General features: G+C 33.4%; 1 protein-coding gene across 17 annotated transcripts in view; it reads right to left on the reverse strand.

Annotated features, from left to right (window-relative positions):
* LOC101897889 (RNA-binding protein Pasilla) overlaps positions 1 to 22,676 on the reverse strand; it is a 209,748-nt gene that overhangs the window by 42,194 nt on the left and 144,878 nt on the right. For 10 of the 17 annotated variants that reach the window (XM_059119066.1, XM_059119045.1, XM_059119071.1 and 7 more), the window contains one exon: positions 743 to 1,372. The exons of 3 other annotated variants lie outside the window; for them this stretch is intronic. Coding sequence is in view for 2 of the 14 variants with exons in the window: in XM_059119103.1 (XP_058975086.1) it covers positions 18,766 to 18,775 (10 nt within the window). In the remaining 12 variants the exon portion in view is untranslated. Of the gene's footprint in view, positions 1 to 742; positions 1,373 to 18,765; positions 19,320 to 22,676 lie in introns of those variants that run through there. 4 more of the 17 variants (XM_059119053.1, XM_059119077.1, XM_059119103.1 and 1 more) reach the window with 4 other exon arrangements.

A 22,676-nucleotide genomic window follows, 5' to 3' on the forward strand; every position in this document is an offset into this window, starting at 1 on the left:
AAAAAAAGATTCTGGACGATTTCTTTGACTTGTTTTTCGTTAGAAAAAATGGTTAATTTTTTGTTTTCGAGGTGGCTGAAGGTGGTGGTGTTGATTATTTTTTAGTAGTAGTAGTGGTGTAAGTAGTAGTAGTAGTAATAATAGTTGTGGTGGTGTAGTAGGCGACAACAACAACAACGACAAGATGATGTATATATTTCATATAAAAATAATATATATAAATTATGATTTTTTGGTTTATTATATATTTTTATATAGCAACAGCAGCAGCAAATCATAGAGTTCCCCAGCAAAAGAAAATGTATTTTTGGTGCTTTCCACTGATGATGAGTTCCAAAAGTTCGGGGATTTCAACAATGTTTGAGGGGTGGGGGAGAGGAAAGGAGTAGTGGTGGTAATGTGGAATGGTCGGATGATCCAATGGGGGTTTTTTTTGTGGATTAGAGATGCCTTTTTGTAAGGAGTAAGGATATGGAACCAGCCATTGAGGGTTAGATGGTATGGTAAATGATTTTCCGTATGATATTTTTCTTGCGTTCTTAAATATGGCACACAACATCCAAGGTTAATATATTAAGTTTTTACAACATTAAACAACCATTTTATTTTTTTCTTTCTTTCAAATCCATTTATGATGACAACATGATGAAATGCATGGTAGTGGTGGTGGTGGTGGTGGGTAGAAGGAGGTAGGCGTTTTACAACAACAACAATGCAATATTATTTCTTTTTAATAATTTACCCTTTGATTTGTTATGGGCCAGTTGTTAAAGCTGCTACAAAATGATGCTGATGCTGATACTGGTTGTGGTGTTTGTGGCGGTGCTGATGATATTACGGCTGGTGCTCGAATTTGGCTGGCCACCTTGATGATGTTGTTGTTGTTGGAGTTGGGCAGATGCAAGAGAACAAAAACGTTGTTGCTAGCTTTATCGTTGTAATGTTGTTGTATTTTTTATTTATTTTTCTTCGATTTTTTTCTTAATTTTTGCTGTGGATAATTTTATAGAGATCTTCTGGGGAGGGCGTATTGTTATTGAATTTTTATTTTTTGTATATTTTGATTTTTTCTATTTTTGATTTTTGTTTAGATGTCTGCACTTGTTTTTTTTTCTCGCTTGTTTTGGGATGTCAAAAAGCTTGGTAAATGACGTTTATGGGGGTTTTGTAAACACTGCAGGCAGATATTTTTTTATAGATGAAAATTTCGCTTGATTTGTGGCCTTTAAATATTTAATATCACAACATGTTTGTTTTTACAAGATGTTTGAGTTTTTTTCTTGATGTACCAATATTTGGTTAACTTTTTTATCACAATTTTATTTTTTTAATATATTTTATTTTTTCATTTAATACATTTGTGGGAATGTTGCTAGATTTCGGGAAAAATATATATATATTATAATTAAATAAAAAAAAATAAATATATAGATACAAAAATATTGGTCCATAAAAACTGTATTGAAACCGAAACCGTTAAAAATATTTATTTTTTTATTTTATAAATTTTACAATTTAATGTTTTTTTTTTTAATTTTTATTTTTAATTTATATCTTTATTCAATATTATTTTTTTTCGACGCATTCACGTTTGATATCGAGCGCCACATATATCGACGTTGCTCTTCCGTTTAAGCTACAACAACAACTAAACACAAATTGTATCATCGAAACCCGGCTCAGAGCCAACCGCTTTGGTTGTCTAGCGTCGTTAATGCCAACATTTAAATATTATCAATTTAAATGTGAACTGATGATGATCAGATTGGTTTTAAACTTGACAACAATTTTAGCCAAGGGTGTGTGAGAGCGAGTGTGTGTATGTGTGACCAGTCTCGTGTGTATTGTTAATATTATTTTAATTCGCTTTTTTGTGGCTATCATCTTTTATTGCTATTTTTTTATTTTTTTATTTCATGAATTATTATTGTACAAATGACAAAATAATAATAATACATCGCGCATCATTATTTTTATTGTTATATAATATTGAATCCACAAGGAATTCGATAATAACACTGGGCAACAAAAAAAAACCAAATAATTATTGGAGATATACAACAGATTATGAAAAGACACGTATATCGGCTTTTTGAAAGTTTTCATCGCATCTAACTAGGTTTCATCTAAGAACCCTAAACTCTTTTGGATTTTTGATGAGTTCTTTTAGGTCCACATGAATTTTCCTCCAACCTAGACTGCCTATCATACAGTCGAAGTTTAAGAAAACTTCCAACGATTTGGAGAAAAAAAGTGGTAAATCCTTAAGAAATAACAAAAGTTTTTTAATTAAAAAAACTGATGATATTTTTTCATGGTAAATTTTGAATTAACAAATTTCTTTTGTTCATAGACTGACAATGAAATTTGATGTAGAACAATTCTTCCTTTAATACTTTCCCCAAAAAATGAAAACTAAACGGAGAATTTGTCTCGTATTGGAAACTTCTTAAATTTGCAGTAAAAAATGCAAACACATCATTGTCACTTATAGTACATGCATTGCGAATGTAATTTTCTTGAAAACCATTGAACATAGATATATATTTTTTTCTGAAAATTAAAGTAAAATTATGTGTAGAACACTTTTTACTTTGATGTTTTCCTCGAAAAATGAAGAATAAAGGGAGATTTTGGCTTAAAATAAAAAACTTGTTAAATTTGCATAAAAACGTAAATATGTAATTTTCGCATGTAATACATAAATTTCAAATGTAATTTCCGAAGAACCTGTTAAACCTAGAAAGATAGTCTATTTGGAAATTAATCATGAAATTTTGTGTAGAATATTTACTCATTTGACACCTGGCAACTAAAATGAAATTTTATATGACATTCGGGCGTCAAATCGAAAAAAGTCCTAGGAAAATTTGACCCAAAAAATTGGGGAATAATTTCGCTGCTCTTTGGGAATAATTATGCTATTATTTTATTGATATACCATAAAAATAGAGATTTACTTTCTTTGGTGACCCATATTGAAATTTGATAAGGAATATTTTTGACTTTAACATCGCTTTTCTAACGTGATGCTTTTTCGGAGATTTTAGCACAAATTCACACCAAGTATAGGTTTTAACCCCAAAATATCTCTTTAAGATGAAAATATTGCAACCAATTTCAGACTGCTGTCATTTCTAAGCCACTCATCCGACAGCTGTTAAAATTATTCCAGTGACAGCTCATTATATTGTTTACAAGCGTACAAAAGCATTTTGGTGAGAATTTTCCAGAAAAAAAGTTATTCGTGATGGAGTTTAAGGGTGATACTGTGATTTCTTTATATTCGGCTGGAAAACCACAAATGGCCATCGTTAGAGCTCTCCAGCATTTTAATGTGAATAAATCTTTGGTGTCTTGTATCATCAGAAAACAGCAACATCTGCAGAAATGGACCGAAAGTGGTGAACTGCCAAATTGGGGTTTCTTCGATGAGAAAAAATTAGTTGTCCAGCAGTTTATAAACAAACAAAATGGAGATTTGCACCTTCGGTTGGTCACCAGAACTCAAGCGCCGGCCATGGTGATGGTGTGGGCCGCCATAACAACCGACGGTCGCTCTTCGCTCGTATTAATCGACCGTGGCATAAGAACTATAAAGGACTATAAAGAAGTTAAAAGAGCCTGATCTCCAATCGACCAGATTTCTTTTTAACTCATACCAAGACATTCTCTATCTTGAATATGCGTCCAAAAATGCATTTATTTCCCCATTTTAAAATTCCAAACAAAATTTGAATCTCTCCAAACCCACTCCATCATTCAATGAAAAACCTTCCGAAAAAATCAAGCCCCAAATTTAATCGAATTTAAATTTGTAATTCCAAAAAACAAGAATATTTTATTGCTCTGCTCCAATGATTATAGAAATTATTTACCTTGACATTTTTTTATTTATTTTTTTTTTTTGAGTGGATGGCTTATCAATTTATATTAAAAGCAATTATACAGCAGAATAAAATTTAAATTTGTTTTAGTCATTTATTTATATATTTTTTGTTTTTGGTTTGTTATCAGTTAATCATAGAACTTAAAATGGAACAGAACTCACTATGCAATTAATGATGACATACATAAATTTCGAATAAAACACACACATTTTTTCCACCCCTCCAAAGCTAGTTTTAAGTGGTCATTTATACATATTTAAAAATTCAACAATTTCCGGCTACCAATAATTATTTATTAATGCAATGGCAATCGCTTAAATTTTGGAAAGAGATTGGAAAGAGGGGAGACAAATGAAAAATCAAGTGTGCGTTCAGGTTTGGCTATAACAAACAACCGAAATTTAACATAAACAGAAATTACTCAAAAAAAAAAAAAAAAAAAAAAAAATAATAACGGTTATGAGCAATAAAAATAATTTTACAAAAAGTTAAATATCAACAATTATTCGGACATACACACACTCACTAATTGAGGGTAATTAAAATATGTATTATTAAAATTAATTTTTGTAAGTGTTTTAAATTTTTTGGTTTCCTTTTTGAATTGAGTTCAATGTCAATGGTGGTAAATATTATTAATTTTTTTTATATTTCGACAGTAAAAGAAAGTAGAAATATAGGAAAATGAAGACCAGAAGGTCTTCTTACTAAAGAGCATGAGGTTTTCTCCTTATAAAAGAGCGGAAGGTCTTCTAAAAGAATGGCAAAAGGTGTTCTTATAGAAGAGCAGAAGGCATTCTAATAGGAGAGCGTAAAGTCTTCTCATAGAAGAGCGGAAAATCTTCCAATAATTGAGCTTAAGGTCAAGAAGAACCGAATGTCTTCTCATATTAGACCAAAATTGGCTTCCCATAGAAGACCAGATGAAGGTATTCAAATAGAGGACAAAGAGTAGGGATTGTCGGATACGACAAGAAGGCCTTCTCACAGAAGACCAGAAGTTCTTCTCATAGAAGACCAGAAAGTCTTCTCCCAGAAGGCCAGGAAGGGGCTCTTCTCATAGAAGACAAGAAGAAGGTCTTTCCATAGAAGACAAGAAGAAGGATTTCCCATAGAAAGCCAGAATAAGGTCTTCTTATAAAAGACCAGACGAAGTTCTTCTCATAGAAGGCCAGAAGAAGGTCTTCTTATAGAAGGCCTGAAGAAGGTCTTCTTATAGAAGGCCAGAAGAAGGTCTTCTTATAGAAGGCCTGAAGAAGGTCTTCTTATAGAAGGCCTGAAGAAGGTCTTCTTATAGAAGGCCTGAAGAAGGTCTTCTTATAGAAGGCCTGAAGAAGGTCTTCTTATAGAAGGCCTGAAGAAGGTCTTCTCATAGAAGGCCTGAAGAAGGTCTTCTTATAGAAGGCCTGAAGAAGGTCTTCTCATAGAAGGCCTGAAGAAGGTCTTCTTATAGAAGGCCAGAAGAAGGTCTTCTTATAGAAGGCCAGAAGAAGGTCTTCTTATAGAAGGCCTGAAGAAGGTCTTCTTATAGAAGGCCTGAAGAAGGTCTTCTTATAGAAGGCCTGAAGAAGGTCTTCTTTTAGAAGGCCTGAAGAAGGTCTTCTTATAGAAGGCCAGAAGAAGGTCTTCTAATAGAAGGCCTGAAGAAGGTCTTCTCATAGAAGACGAGGAGCAGATCTTCTCATAGAAGAGGAGGAGAAGATCTTCACAAACAAGACGGGAGAAGGTCTTCTCATAGAAGGCCAGAAGAAGGTATTTTCATAGAAGACCAGAAGAAGGTCTTCTGATAGAAAGCAAGATTAAGGTCTTCTCATTGAAGACCAGCTGGACTGATCATAGGAGACCATAGAGGGCTTCTCAGAGGAAACCAGTAGGGTTCTCAGAAACGACAAGAAACGAAGACTATCATGTCTTCTCATAGAAAAGGAAGAACATGCGTATTTCTCTCATTGACGCATTTGATGTTCCCAGTGAAAGGAACAGCAGAAACGACCGACTTCCCATGCTTGACTTGTCAATGGTTATCTCAAACCTTTGCCAATAACACTGAATATACAATCAGATATATGTATTGATGTATGTACATAGATACCAATGTAAGTATGTATCCAGCCATCAAAGGCAAAAATCTGATTATTGTTCTGCCAAATCCTTGTTGGTGCTATTGTTTTTAATGAGTTTTCCTTTCCTGCTACAACATTTGCGTACAAAAGCATTTTTCCTATCCCAGACTAATATCCAAGGATAATTTTCAACGCTAAAGGCTCTTGTAAAATCCACTCATACATATTCATGCCAACAAAAGGCCTTGTATTTACATTTAGGTTTGAATTGTTTTCTGGTTTTTTAGTGTGTGTGTGTACTCATCTAAATCACATGTTGGGAGAAAAATCACAAAACACACACATGGAAAAATGTATATTGAAAAGAGAAAAATAATGAATCGTGATGTATTCATTCTAAATCTCAAACACGTGTTTTAAAATTAAAATAAAAAAACAGTTTTCTAAGCTTTTGTGTTGTTTCATACGTAACACACATACACATACAAATAGGCTCGCATACATATGGAATTGTGTTTCCCCTGCACACTCACACACATTTAGCAGCACTTTGAAACCACTTCATTGTAACCTTGAAAATGTTTTTTTTTCTTTTTTTTTTTCTTTTTGTTATTTTGAAAACCAGCCTTTTTTCACCTTTTCAAAAAAAAAACACTCTGAGAGTTTCAAACACTCTTTCAAAGCCCGCTCTGTTGCCATAATGAATGAAGCGTATTCATAAATGTGTGTTTTTGTGACACGGCCGATAGAGCAGAGGGAGACCGGGAGCGGGAGAGAGACGACTGGGGTCAAGTCACATCAAAATGGAACTATGTAAATATTTTAACAAATATCCGCAGGCATTTTCTGCTGTTGTAGTTTTTTGTTGGTAAAGTGGTCACTTAAAAAAATGTTTTCTTCTTCGTCGTCGTCGTTGTTTTTTTTTTTTTTTTTCATTAACGATTCGGAAAAAAATGTTGAGGGCATTTTTTCACAAACACCAACGAACTTCTCTGCGTGCGCTCCCCCATCAGCCCCACTATCTTATTTAAATAAAAGGTAAAACTAATTAGTTATTCATTAACTGATTTCTTAATAGGCCAGAAGAGCGTGAGTGCGTGCGTGTGTGCTCACATTTATCCTATGCAAATTGACTTTTTTGGGTATACAAAATAAATGTGTTTTTTTTTGCCTTTATGATTGATGTAAAAGACTTGGCGGAAAAGAGAGAAAGATAGGGGGTACAGTTGGTGACCCTATTTGAGGGGAAGAACTACATTTGTGCACTGTGGTTGTATAGGAAGTGATAATATCATTAAAATAACTATTGAAATTAAATCTGGCAACCTTGCTCATTTTTGCGAAGAGAATCATCTTGGCTTTTAGAATAAATACACTCTATACAATTATAGCAATTATTGGAAAAGTTATGGCTCCGGGAAGATGGTTACCCAAAATGGCAAAAAATTGGTAAATATTGCGTAAGGTTTTATTGTAGTCATATCTCTGGGGTTTTTGTCTTATGTGGCAACATTGGTTGTAGTATAAACGAGAATCACAATAGCTCTCAGAATCAAGTCACTTGATCAAAATTCACAGAGAAATATAAATGTTATGGGGTCTTGAAGGGAATTATCAAAAAGGGTAAATAATGTGATAACTTTTGTGTAAATTTTTATTTGGGTTATATCTCTGGTATTTTTACTTAATAGAGAAAACATTGGCTGTAGTATGAACAAGAGGCTTATTAGCTCTAGAAATCGTCTTACTTAATTTAAATACATGGACATATTAAAATGTTAGGGCCAAAGAAAAATGGTCACCCAAAATGCCAAAAAAAAAAAATAATAATTTTTTGGAAGGGTGTTATTTTAGCTATATCTTTTGTATTTTTTATTCAATATGGCTACATTTTTTGTAGTGTAAAGGAGAGACATCTTAGCTCTCAAAATCATGTTACATAATTAAGATGTATGGAGAAAAACAAATGTTATGGGCTCTGGAAAGTGATTACCCAATATGCTAAAAAAATTTATAACTTTTGGGTAAGTTTTTATTTTAGCCATATCTCTAATATTTTTATTTCATATGGCAACATTTGTTGTGGTGTTAACAAGATACATCTAAGCTTTCAAAATCATCCTACTTTTTGAAATTACAACGAGAAATGTAGAAGTAATAAACTCTTATAGAGGATTACCCAAAATGTCAAAAAAGTTAATCAATTTTGGGTAAGGTTTTATTTCAGTCATATCTGTGGTATTTTAAATTAATAGGGCAACATGGGATGTGGTGTAAGCGAGAGGTATCTTAGCTCTCAAAATCATGTTAATTTATTAAAATATACCAAGGAGTTTAGAAGTTATGGACTCTTGAAAGGATTACCAAAAATGGCAAAATATTTTATCAATTTTTAGTAAAGTCTGATTTTATATGCCTGACTCAGGCATTTTTGATTAATATGGCAAGATTGAATGTGGTATACGTGAGAGACATCTTAGGTCGCAAAATCGTGTTACTTAACTAAAATACACCAAGAAGTTTAGAAGTTATGAACTCTTGGAGAAGATTACACAAAATGTCAAAAATGTTAATCAATTTTGGGTAAGTTTTTATTTTATTCATATCTCTGGTATTTTTGTTTGATATGGCAACATTGGTTGTGGTCTACGTAAGAGACATCTAAGCTCTCAAAATCAAGTAACTTAAATAAAATAAATCGAGAAATTCAGATGTTATGAAATCTTTAAAGGGATTACTTAATTTGACAAAAAAGATTTTCAATTTATGAAAGCTATTTATTTTTGTCATATCTCACACATTTCTGTTTAATATGGTAACATTGGTTGTGATATGAGTAAGAGGCTCCTTAGCTCACAAAATTATGTTACTTGATTAAAATACGTCAAGAAGTTTAGAAGTTATGGACGCTGGAAATGGTTACCCAAAATGGCAAAATATTTAATCAATTTTGGGTAAGGTTTCATTTTTGCCATATCTCTGGTATTACTGTTTAATTTGGCAACATTGGTTGTGCTATAAGTGAGAAGCATCTTATCTTTCAAAATCAAGTCACTCTATTAAAATACACAGAGAACAGTGAAAGTTATGGACTCTTGAAGATGATTACCCAAAATGGCAAAATACTTGATCAATTTTGGGTAAGGTTTTATTTTGGTCATATCTTTTGTATTTTCGTTCAATATGGCAACATTGATTGTGGTATTAAGGACATGCCTCTCTTAGCTCTAAAAATCATAATACTTGATTAAAATTCAGCGGAAAAATTAGAAGTTATGCAGACTGAAAGATGATTACCGAAAATGGCAAAAAAAAATTGATGATTTTGGGCAAAGTGTGACTTTAGTCATATCTCCGCTATTTTAAGATAACATGGCAACATTGGTTGTGATATTAACGAGAGCCATCATAGCTCTATAAATTCGGATTACTTGATCTACATACACAGAGAAAATCAGAGGTTTGGCAGTTTCGAAGATAATTACCCAAAAAGACAGAATGAAAGGACAATTCTCACAACGGTTTTATTTTGGTCATATCTTTGGTATTTTATAAGCTACTTCCACGAGGTTTGCATGAGAATAAAGATGAGAAGACCTGCTCTCGAAATAAAGTAACTTTGTTTAAAGTAAATCGATCCAGAAAAAGTGCCTCGACTATTTATGCAAACACAAATGGAGTTGGCTTTTATCTTTGAAACATTTTTTAGATTCTCATATTAAAATTATAATTTTTTTAATAATTATCATTATTATTATTCAATTTATTTATTTATTTTTTTTTTCTTAAAAAGCTCGGTCGCCACTCTAAGCCTCTAATCTCAAGCATCAATAGAGCCATTAAATTACTCAACCACTGTACCATTGTTTTCAATTTACATATATTGACATTGAATTCTTAATCATTTGAAAATTGAAATATTCAAGGTTTGAGTGGCAGACCATTACAAAAACAACAACAGCAACAACAAAGACAGCTTCTCAGAGCTCAATCTTTGAACAAAACTTTTAAACCCCTATATAGATATAGAAAATTAAAAAAATAAAGAAGAATAACAGCAGTCAAACCACCACACACATACATAGATGTCCACAACTTCCAATTGTCAAGCATGTGATTGTGACACTTTCAAAAAAAAAATCAATTCCTAAACCCAATAGTAAACAAGTACTTCCCCCCTTTTGTCTTGTGCGTTTCCAAATACATATTACGCAATATCTCAAAATAAAATAAAATAAATAGCCATGTCACAAGCGGAGAAAAAAATCACAGAAAAGAAGAAAAAACAGCAACAACCACAACGGCATTTAAACTCTAAACAAGTGTACATCTCCACACTGGAATTGGAATGGAATTGTCAAAAAAATTCAAAAAACAACACCAAAACAAATTTACATATCAACAAAAAACAAAACTAGTTTGCTGGCCTTTTTGTCTATGTTCGTTCGCATGTATTTGAGGAGAGTTGCTGGTCTTCAATATTAGATTTGTGTCATCGATTTCAATTTGTGTATTTCAATTTAAGAGATCCAACACCTATTTAACAGCATCAGATATTTTCAGCTCAACTCAATCACGTTTTTGTTTTTTGCTTCTCTCGGTAAGACTTAATAAAGTGTAAATTTATTTAAAACCGATGACATAGCTGATTTTCTCTCTACATGTAACACGCCAGGTAATATTTTTTTCTTGGAAATGATTATTATTAATTTCCATAGTTACATGCAACAGGTTCATAGATGAAGTCATTGCGATAAATCATTTGCGATTTATGGGCCATCAAGTCTCGTCATTTTTGTTTTAGCCAAGTGCCCTTCACCCACTATTTTTATGAAAAAAAAAATCGATTTGCTTAGGCATATTTTAAAGTTCTATTCATTATTGTTTTTTTTTTATTTTCTTTGATTTTACTACGTTTTACTTTAAGCCAACGACCACAAGCTTATTCTCGTTTAGCTCGTTAACTTCTAAACGGATCTATAAACGTCAAACATGTTTGCACAATCAATTGTTAAATGACTTCTAAGGTAGTTGAGACTATCTTGTTTTGTATTGGATATGTGTGGAAGTTGAATACAGTGGGACGAAATGCTTAACTTTTTTTTTCCAAAAAAAAAAATCTTTAAAAACACAACTACATTTTTAGACATTGTAATATTTGTACGATCATTTTCTGATAATATTTTGTATATAAATATGGCAACATTGGACATTATTTCGTAGAGAGATATCAAGGCTTTCAATATAATTTTAATTAATTTAAATACACAAAGATTTATAAAAATTATAGCCTCCGGAAATTGGTTATCCAAAAAAAAAAAAAAAAAAAAAAAAACATGTTATCAGCTTTAAGAACGGTTCTATTGTAGTTAAATCTCTGCTATTTTTGTTAAATATGGCAACACTGGTCACTTCTGCAAAGAGGGGCATCTCAGCTTCTAGAATAAATTTACTTTATACAAAAACACCAATAACTTTAATAGCTAAGACCTCAGAAAAATGAATACCAAAAATGACAAAAAAGTAGATCAATTTTGGCAACGGTAATATTTTAGCCATATCTCTGATATTTCCAATAAGTATGGCAACATTACCCGTTATTTTAAGGAAAGATATCATAGCTTTTAATATCAAGATAAATTATTAATATTCACATAGAAATTCAGAAGTTATGGGCTCTTGAAGGTGGTTACCCGAAATGTCAAAACATTTCATCAATTTTGGCAATGTGTTTATTTTAGCCACATCTCTGGTATTTTCGTTAAATATGGCAGCATTGCTTATGGTAAAAAAGAGGAGCATCCCAGCTCTCAAAATCATGTCACATAATTGAAATACATAGAGAGATTCGGAAGTTATGGCCTCTTGAAGATGATTATCCAAAATGGCAAAAAAATAAATAAACTTTGGGTAATGTTTTATTTTGGCCATATCTCTGGTATTTATAGTTAGTATGGCAACATTGATTGTGATATGACCGAGAGGTATGTTTGCTCTGTAAATCGTGTTATTTGATTAAAATACACGGGGAAATGTAGAAGTTATGAATGCTTGAAAATGAATACATAAAAGAGTGAAAAATTTGGTCACCTTTGGGGAGGACTTTAATTTATCAATATCTCTGATATTTTTATTTAATATGGCAACATTGGCTGTGACATAAGCCAGAGGTATCTTAGTCCTCCAAAAAATGTTAGTTGATTAAAATACATTTCGAAATTTCAAAGTTATGGTGTCTGGAAATAACCTTCCCAGAAAAGACAGAAAATTGTATCAAATTTGGGTAAAGGTTTATTTTTGCCATATCTCCGGTATTTTCGTTTAGTATGGCAACATTGATTGTGATATAACTAGGAGGCATCTTAGCTCTTCAAATTATATTACATGACTAAAATACATGGAACAAATTAAGAGTTATAAACACTGGAAAGTGCTTACACAAAATGTCAAACAATTCTATTGAATTTGGGTGAGGTTTTACTTCAGCCATATCTCAGGAATTTTTGTTTAATATGGTAACATTGTTTGGGGCATGAGCGAGAGCCATCTTCGCCCTCTAAATCATGTTACGGGATTAAAATCCACAGAGAAATCTGGAAGTTATGAACTCTTGAAGTTGATAAACCGAAATGTCAAAACATTTTATTAATTTTTGCAACGGTTTTACTTTAGCCATTTCTCTGGAATTTTTGCTTAATATGGCAACATTGATTGTGGCGTGTGCGAGAGGCATCTTCGCTCTCCGAAACATGTTACGGAATTACAATGTACAGAGAAATATAGAGGTAATGTACTTTGGAAAAGATTACCCAAAATGGTAAGAAATTTTACCAATTTTGGGTATGGTTTTATTGTGGCCATATCTTTGGTATTTTTGTTTAATATGATGGCAACTTTGGCAGTGGTCTTAAAAATAGATACCAGAGCTCTCCAAATCACGTTACTTTATTGAAATACCCGTAAAAGTTTAGAAGTTATGGACTCTTAAATGTGATTACCGAAAATCTCCAAAAAATAGCAAATCTTTCGCAAAGGATTTATTATATATATCTTTAATATTTCGCAAGCTGTATCCACGAAACTTACATGAGAGTTAAGGCAAGATATCCGTCTCCCGTAAAAAATTTATTTCGTTCAAAATCTACCGAGAATTTTAGAAGTTATAGCCGCAGGAAGAACATTACTTTAAAACGCCAAAAATTTGCTATATTTCTGCAACGGATTAAATTGGGTCATAACTCTGTATGTTTATGAGCTATATACGATTTTGGGAATTAATTGCAAGGGGCCAAAGATATTTAACTGGGACAAAAGTGCACAAGACCCCTTGCAGCCCATTTTGAAATAGACTCTTTATTCTATTTTTTTGGAACATTTTGAAATTGTCCCTACTTTTTAGTGGTGTTTCAAATGCTTAGTAATAATATTGGAATTTCTGTACCTACACTATTTTTTTTTTTTTTTGTTTTTTGTTTTTGCAACTCAACATCAAAAATAACAAGTAAGCAAAGGCTACAGTCGAGCGGGGCCGACCGTTGAATACCCTACAACACTACAATAAACGATACAGTTTATATAGGCGAGATACTCGAAAGAATTCCACAAGATATTGTGACAAATAATAAAAGAAAACCATCAGGTTTCGTTCTCTAATTTTCGAATAATAGCAACTTAAACTAATTTGCTCATTTCCAATTTATTGGTAGATGTTGCACGTAAATGGTCTTCCTAGATCTGGAACCAATATTTCCCAAAGACCCATAATCTCTCAGAAGTGGCAAAAGATTAACATTTATTATTGGTTTTTGACTGAAACACATCTATATGAGATACAGCCATTTGACTATATTCTTCAACGAAATCAGCGTTAACGAAATAGTCAGAAGTGCGTCTTTCCTGTATTTGTGAATTCTCCAAAAAGTCACTGGAATGGACATTTTCGTATTTTGTCTATAAAAGTTGGCAAACTCCTTCAAACATTGAATATTTTTGGATGGCCATCCAAAACTGCTTGGCTTTTGCAATGTCCGGTAACCCCCATTCAAATGTGCGTGAGGAACGGGCGATAATTACGACCTGCTGACAATTTTGCAGTTTTTGGTCCATTTAAACCCCTAAATATACGGCGATCATCTCCAAAAAGAGTAGGCTTCTATTCTGACCCTCATCTTATCCCCATGCAAAATTTCGTAAGGATCGGACCATAAATGCGATCTGTATATGATATCCTGATATCCTAACTACTTAGTTTTGTTAGCTGTAGAAATATTACCAAATGTTTAATTCAAAATGAAAATATGCCAAAATTATGACAAAATTGAAAAAATATGAGAAAATTTTACAAAATCAATATTTTCATCTTTAGGGAGGTATTTTTATGCGATTTTTTTAGACGTTTTATGTTTCCTGCCAAGAGGCCATTCTGAATTAATGAGAACTGTCGAAATCAGTTCAGCCGTTCTCGACATAAAATAGATCTTTCAAGCATATCTTCTTTGATAGACATATATATCGCACATATTTTGCTATATATTCGATTTGTTGGATCTTAACATCAATGTAAAGATCAGAAGTAACCTTGTTATGGCTTTGTGATTTCGCCGGAATTTAAAATATTCGCGGTTTAATGAAAAATTTTCAATTTTTTCAACAAAAAAGATATGGTCTATTTTAGCCGCTAAATACTATCCGATGACCACCCAAATTGATAGGCTTCTTCCCCGCCCTAAACTCTAGCTACATGTGAAATTCCGCGTCGATTGGTCTATAATTGCGACCTGTATAGCCACTGCAAAATCCGAAATTTTTTCAGTATTTGGTCCATTTCAACCCCTAAACATTTGGCGATCATCTCCAAAAGAAATAGGGTTCTATTCTGACATTAACCCCACCTACATTTTAAATTTCGTGAAGATCGGGCCATAATTGCGACCTGTAGAGTGATTACAAATTAACATGGACAGACGGACAGACGGACAGACGGACGGACGGACATACATAGCTAGATCGACTCAGCTCGGCGAGCTAGGAAGATCCATATATACTTTCCTATATGGGAAACCAATATTTCGAGGTGTTACATAATTTTTGGCCCAATCAAACTTATAATACCCCCAACACATAGTGTTGTAGGGTATAAAAATTAGCTAAGAGGAGGCAAAACCACAAAATTATGATTAAATCATAATGTGCATAGAAATTATAAATAGCTATAGCTCATAATATTTTTTTCTTGAATTTGTTGCTGTTGCTGTTGCTACCATAAGCACGCAAAACATTTAGCATTTTGATTTGGCTACGGCGACGCCAACCAACTACCAACATCATACTTGTTGTAAATGTATGTAAAATGATGTATGACGACAGTAGGGCAAAACTTGTTTTAAGCCGACACTGGCACGCACACACACACAGCACGGCGATATAATCATTGGCATTAGGCGGTGACGATGGCGGTTGCGGCGGCGGCATCAAGACCAGCTTTGGCTACAAAATCGTGTAATATGTGAATATCTTCCACTTTTTGTTTGTTGTTGCTTCTTTCGGATATATGTATGGAAATTCGTGTCACTGTGTCGTGTGCTAATGTTAAATGAAACACGCAAATGTTTTTAACCTACCATGCCGCCGCCGCCGTGCATGTAACCAGCACCGCCACACTTTGCTCTTCGAGCAGCGGCCGTGGCAGGCAGTTGTACAGCCCATCTACAAAACTATTTAACACGAACACGAAGGCATGGTCGCCACCCAACCACACATGCCAAACAGCTACAAATATTGAACTCACATGAAATACAAGCTGGAACCAGATCGACTAAACCAAGAAAACAACAACAACAACGATATATAACCAACAACTAACCGGCTTAAATGGCTGTATGAGTATTATGGCAATATAGAGATGTATGTGTAAATAATACCCAGCAATGACAATCAATAGCAAAATTAATAGATTCGTTTTCATTTTCAATATCAAATCGCAAAAAAAAGCAAAGAAAATTGCTTTAATTTTTTTTCTGTATTAAATGGGGCGGTTTTAAAATGAAGCGGCCATTGAAATTGGTTTTGTATTTGGCGGTGTTGGAATTTTTTCTCACGCATTTATTTGATAGGCCTTTATTGCCGAGGAATTATTTTGGAATTGCTTGAAATAATGTACAAATTTAAAAAAAGTGTATTTAAATAATTTAAATAAAAAAATTTATTTAAAATTTATTTAATTTAAAATTATTTAATTTAAAATATTTTTATTAGAGCTAGTTGGGGTGCAAAAATGTACAATAATGGCTCATTCCGTCAAGTACCTCGCACATAAAGGGTCAACATTCAGAATAATTAGAACTCTAAAAAAATGTGAAATAAGCATCCGAATGTCTTCACATTTCACATATTTCAATATTTCTAACAACAGAAGATATGGTATTGAGAATGGCAATATTGGACCACTCTTTCTAGTACCTCCCCCACAAAGGGGTCACAATTTTGAATAATCAAAACGCTCATTAAAATATAGAAATAAGTATCCGATTCTCTTTAAATTTAATACGTCCTAATATTTCTTCTGATACAAGATCTGGTGTGAAAATGGGATATATCGGCCCACTCCTTCTGGTAGCTCCCCCACAAAGGGGTTAAAATTTCGAATAACCAAAATGCTCATAAAATGCTAAATAAGCATACGATTCTCTTCAAATTTCGCACATCTCAATATTTCTAGCCACACAATATATGGTGTGAAGATGAGATGTATCGACCCATTACTTCTAGTACCTCTCCCACACAGGGGTCAAAATTTCGAATGATCAAAACGCTCATAAAATGCTAAATAAGCATACGATTCTCTTCAAATTTCGCACATCTCGATATTACTGCCTACACAATATATGGTGCGAAGATGGTATATATCGGCCAACTCCTTGTGGCACCTTCCCCACAAAGAGGTCAAGATTTTGAATAATCAAAACGCTCATAAAAAGCGAAATAATCAACCGATTTTCTTTAAATTTAACATATCCTAATATTTCCTCTAACACAAGTTCTGTTGTGAAGATGGTATATATTGGCCAACTCCTTATGGTACCTTCCCCACAAAGAGGTCAAGATTTTGAATAATCAAAATTCTCATAAAAAGCGAAATAAGCATGCGATTCCTCTCAAGTTTGGCACATCCTAATATTTCCTCCAACTCAAGATCTGATGTGAAGATGGTATACATCGGCCAACTCCTTGTGGTACCCTCCCCACAAAGGGGACAAAACTTTGAATAACCAAACGCTCATAAACTGCGAAATAAGCATCCGATTCCTTTCAAGCTTGGCACATCTTAATATTTCCTCCAACTCAAAATCTGATGTGAAGATGGTAGATATCCGCCAACTCCTTCTGATAACTTCCCCATTAATGATATTATTTAGGAAAATTTTGCGGAAAAGTTGTTTTTTCATTTCTCATTTTTAAATAATTATCATTATTTAAAAGCCAATTTGTTTTAACCCTGTTTTATTGTTTTTAAGTCATATTTTATGATTTTTATTTAACAAAAAAATTGCAAAAATTTAACCTGAAAATATGAATTTTCTAAGTTCATTCTCGGTACACTTTAGGTTCAGTTTAAATTGTTCTCCATTTGCATTTTCCATTATACATATTTAATTTTTGTTGATAAATCTTCCAGTAAACACAATTTTATATAATTATTACTTTTTTTATTCCTAGATTTTAATTGTTCTGAAAAACAACACGAATTTAGTGCACGACAACAATAAATTCTGACATGCCTCCCTTCCCATCCAAAAAACAGAAACAAAATGCATTAGAGAAGAGAAACAACCCAAATGACAGCAAGAGAAACACCCTCCATCAGAAAAAGAGAATTCCCCAATTGAAGAGCATCCGAAAGCTTATGACTTGAGAAATTTTCGTAAAGTTCTTTCTTCATTCGAAAAAATAATATAAACAAAGAAATACCAAGCAAAAGAAGAACGAAATCTGTACAAAGACGATGAATGGAGAAACACAAAAAAGCACACACACACATAAAGAGCTTAGTTTTCTGGGGTGGGGGAAGTTCCCTCTCTGTTGTATTGTTTGAAAAAAAAAAAAAAAAAACACCAAAACGAGAGCGTACGAAAACAAGCTGAGCAAAATGAGTACCACTGTCATGTGTTTATTATTTCTTCATCATCATCACATCGCAAGCACACTACCACTACCACCACAATTACAAATACGAAATACGAACATAGAGGCACACAAACGCAATTGAATTTCAAGGTTATGTTATTTTGTATACGCCACCACTTGCTGTGTTGTCACTGACAGAGTACTACTTGTCAGTGGAAAGAACGAAAATATAACACAATTTAATTGATTTTTTTTTCTTTTAGCTTAGAAATAATATGAAATTATGGAAATTATTTAGAGAATAAAATTTGTTTAGTATTTCGGTGATGTTTTTTTATTTTATTTTTTTTTTCTTTTTTCAGAAACATGTAAACCATTTTTGCCCTCTTTGATAAATATTCCATTGGGGGATTTTTTTCCTCTTAGCCATGCAAAACAAGGACACTGAGAAGAGAACCGTACAAAAAAAAAGTACATGTAGGAGAAGCCAAAGAGAACACTTGGGTTTTAAACAGCTGTTTTTGTACTGCATATTTTTTCCAATTTGCTTAGTTTCTTGTTTTTTCTTTGCTTTTTTTTCAAACATATTTAAATTTAAAAATTAGGTTTTCTATTATTTTATGTGAGCTTTTTTTTTTCTTTGTTCTTGGTATTTATAACCGTGTTGAAATAATTTCTAAAACACTTACACGTCCGCATTTTGTTATCGACGTAACTAATTACGGGTAGAATATTTTTGTGAATTAGTTGGGTATTTTCGATTCGTTTCAAATGAATTTCTTCCGGAAAATAATGGTTTCGTGTCCGAAAATACCGCGTGAGCAAACGTTTTGAAAAATGAAAATGTTTTTTGGTCGATTCTTTTTTCTTTTTATTTTTTTGTGTTTTTTGGTGTTCGTTTCAAGACAAGAGTCGACGCGTATCAAAACCACACTGAAAGGCAGACGAGCAGCAGCCTCAGCGCAGCGCAAAGAGTTAATGAATAACAAACAAACCGACGAACGAACGAATGAATGAGCGAACTGTGAGTGGCTGGCTACATGGAGCCATTAGAGCCAGTGCTTCTGCTGCTGTTGTTGTTTGCTGTTGCTGCTTCATACAGAGCCTAAAAGGAACATAGAAATGAAACGAGCAATAACACGACTACGAACACACGGCACGGCACACAATATGGCAACAGCAACAACATCATCCCTACATACATACCAACAAACCTATACACATACATATGTACAAAAATATATGTGTGACTATATGTATATAAAAAAATAAACAACAGCAAAACAGAAATTAGCACTAGACTTCAAAAACACCACACACTCACACACACAAAGTTTACGCACTCTAATATTTGAAGCTGATAACAAACCTCAAACTCAACAGAAAACCAAGGAGTACAAGTAGCACCAGCAGCAGCAGCAGAAAAAATAACGAAACACAACAGCAGACAAATGTCAAATCCGTGGCGAACCAAACTGCAAAAGTTATCAGCTTGAATTTGACATCAAAAACACGAACAGAAGAACTTGCATACAAATGCCCCCCCCCCCCAAACAAGGGGCAAAAGAATATGGTGATAATTCCAAAAGAGAGAAAGCATCTAATATCTTTTACACCCACTCCATCAAAGCTGATGATACTTTAGAGAAGTATCTTTTCAAAAGTATCCAACAAAGGGCCCCCCAAATACCTACTTTATATTTCAAACAGAACTCACATGTTATGCCAGCTTTTCACACCAATTCACGGCAACACTCTCTTCTCTCTTTAAAGTGGCAACACACAAAACAAAATTACCTTCCCCCACCCACTCAGCAAAAAAATTCTAACAGGAAAAACAACACAACAAATTGTTAAATAACTTGAAACAAATTTTGCTACAGTATTGGTAGCTCTTTGTTGCTGTTATTGTTGTTTGCTGGCTGACTGTCGTCACCTCTTGGGATGTGCAGACAAAAAAGAACCCAACATCTCCAAAAACAACAACAGCAATACAAATCACAAACTCACCAAAAATACCTAACTCAACACACATTAGATAAGCTTTTGTGTTCAAAACAAAAATCTACAACAATAAAGAACGAACGAAGAACGAACGAACGAAGTCAAACGAATGGCTGGCCCCACATTCATATGTGTGTCAAATGCGCCCAATTCGTTGTTGTTGTTGCTGCGGCTGTTCGTGTTTTACTCTTACTGAGAATATGTTTGCTCATCTGTTTTTTGTTTCTTTTTTTTGGTGGGTTTGGGGATGTTCTGCTCTATGTGTGTGTGTCGATGTATTTGTTTGACACAGTCAACACCACTTCATATTAAAGTTTTGTTGTGAGTAAATGGAGAATTGTCGTTGTGTTACAGCTCTTTATATTTTATTCCGAGATGAGTATGAGAGCAATACTTATTATATTTTTGGCCGCTCTTTAAATTGCTGTATTAGTAGATTAGGAGTTAAAGTCACGAAATAACAAAATGACTTTAAATGAATTTCTGTGTCCAAAAGCTTTTACAGTGGTGCAAGGGAAAAATGGGAAATTTAAAAATAATAATACTAGAAATATTTAAGATATACTTTTTTTTAATTACAATATGTATTAAAATAGGAGTAGAAAAAGAGCAGACGATTAAATAAGTTTAAGTAGTACACAGCAATTTTTACACATATCTGGATTCAAAAAACGATATTCACACATTCGCACCATTTTGGAAAGGTTTAATTGTCAGATTTAATTGCACATACCGATCATTTGCCCAAAAAGTGTGACATTGAAAAAAAAAAACAGTTCGAAAAAAAAAGAACTATTTTATACATCAAGGAATGTCATCTACCAAATCTTCTAAAATATGAAAATTGAAAATATTTTGTGGGTAAAGGAATATCAAAGTACATAATATCGGTGGGTATCGTTATATGTGCGCTATAGGAAATCGTGGGTCTAAATATTCAATGTTCTGCCACTGGAGCTAGAACACATAATGAACCAAAAATACCAATTTTTAGACAAAGCCGTGAAGAATGTGGTGAAAATCATTAAAATTCCAAATATCGAGAGGTACCGTTACATGGGCCTAAATAAAAACGTGGACCTATACATACAATGTTTCGCCACCGGAACTCAAAGTTATTATGACCTACAAATATCAATTTTTAGACAAATCCGTGAAAAAATGTGGCGAAAATCATTAGAATATTTTTGAATATTTTTTTTTTCAATTTTTTGAATATTATTTGACAATTCCTACCATAAAGTTTATCATTATTTTCACTACTATCATTTTTATTTTTATTAGGGTTATTTCTACTGGTTCACCCTGTATGCCATTTAAAACTCAATTCTCTTTCAATGCTATCATTTCATTCAAATTAATTTCTTTAATTTTCTTTAATGATCAAGTCTTCAACACACATAATTACAACATTAAAATTGAGCTTCCGTTAAAGCTCTCACTCTCCTTAAGGAGAGCCAATGAGAAGAGCAAAAACAAATGCAAAGCAAGCCATTTATGTTGTGCTAACATTTTTCAAATTTTATTCATATCTGACACACATAACTTCACACCATAAAATATGTTAGCATTTTGTTAAGCTCACCCCCCAATAGAAAGAGAGAAAAGAGGAGAGGAAGTTGGGAAAAGAGAGTTAAGTGCCAGAGATGGGAGGTTTGTATAATTAAAAAAGTAAAATTATGTATATAAGTTATAAATACTGAAAAATTGAAGGGCCTTCCTAATGTTGCCTACAAACGAAAGGTCTATTCTCTAGCTTCTATTGGTTAAGCTTGTCTATACAGGGTGAGATGAAAAAACTGCAACCAACTTCAGGCTGCTGTCATTTCTAAGCCACTCGTCCGACAGCTGTTAAAATTATTCCAGTGACAGCTCATTATATTGTTTACAAGCGTACAAAAGCATTTTGTTGAGAATTTTCCCAAAAAAAAAAGTTATTCGTGATGGAATTCAAGCGTAACAGTGTGATTTCTTTATATTTGTCTGGAAAACCACAAGTGGCTATCGTTAGAGCACTCCAGCATTTAAATGTGAATAAATCTTTTGTGTCGCGTTCCATCGCTAGATACCGTGATACCGGTAGCGTAGCCCGACGTCAAGAAAGTGGACGGAAGAAAATAGCAACATAAGCAGAAATGTTTCAAAAAGTAAAGAAGCGACTTGATCGGAACCCGCGTCGCAGTGACCGAAAAATGGCTCGTGAGCACTACATATCGCAATATTCCATTTGGCAATTATTGAAAAATGAGCTCGGGGTAAAGCCATTGAAATTCCAAAAAGTGCAAGAACCTACACCGCAACAGAATGATAATAGACTCAAAACAGCTAAAGAGTAGCTTCGCTTGACCGAAAGTGGTTAACTGCCGAATTTGGTTTTCTCCGATGAGAAAACATTCGTTGTCCAGCAGTTTGTAAACAAACAAAGTGATCGTGTTTACTTGCCAAAGAGGTCAGATGAAAATGTACACCTTCGGTTGGCCACCAGAACTCAAGCGCTGGCCAAGGTGATGGTTTGGGCCGCCATGACAGCCGATGGTCGCTCTCCGCTCTCATTAATCGACCGTGGTATCAGAATAAATGAGGAATATTATAGCGA

The sequence above is a fragment of the Musca domestica genome, unplaced genomic scaffold (genome assembly GCF_030504385.1).
Source record: "Musca domestica strain aabys unplaced genomic scaffold, Musca_domestica.polishedcontigs.V.1.1 1, whole genome shotgun sequence".
NCBI classification, from domain to species: domain Eukaryota; kingdom Metazoa; phylum Arthropoda; class Insecta; order Diptera; family Muscidae; genus Musca; species Musca domestica.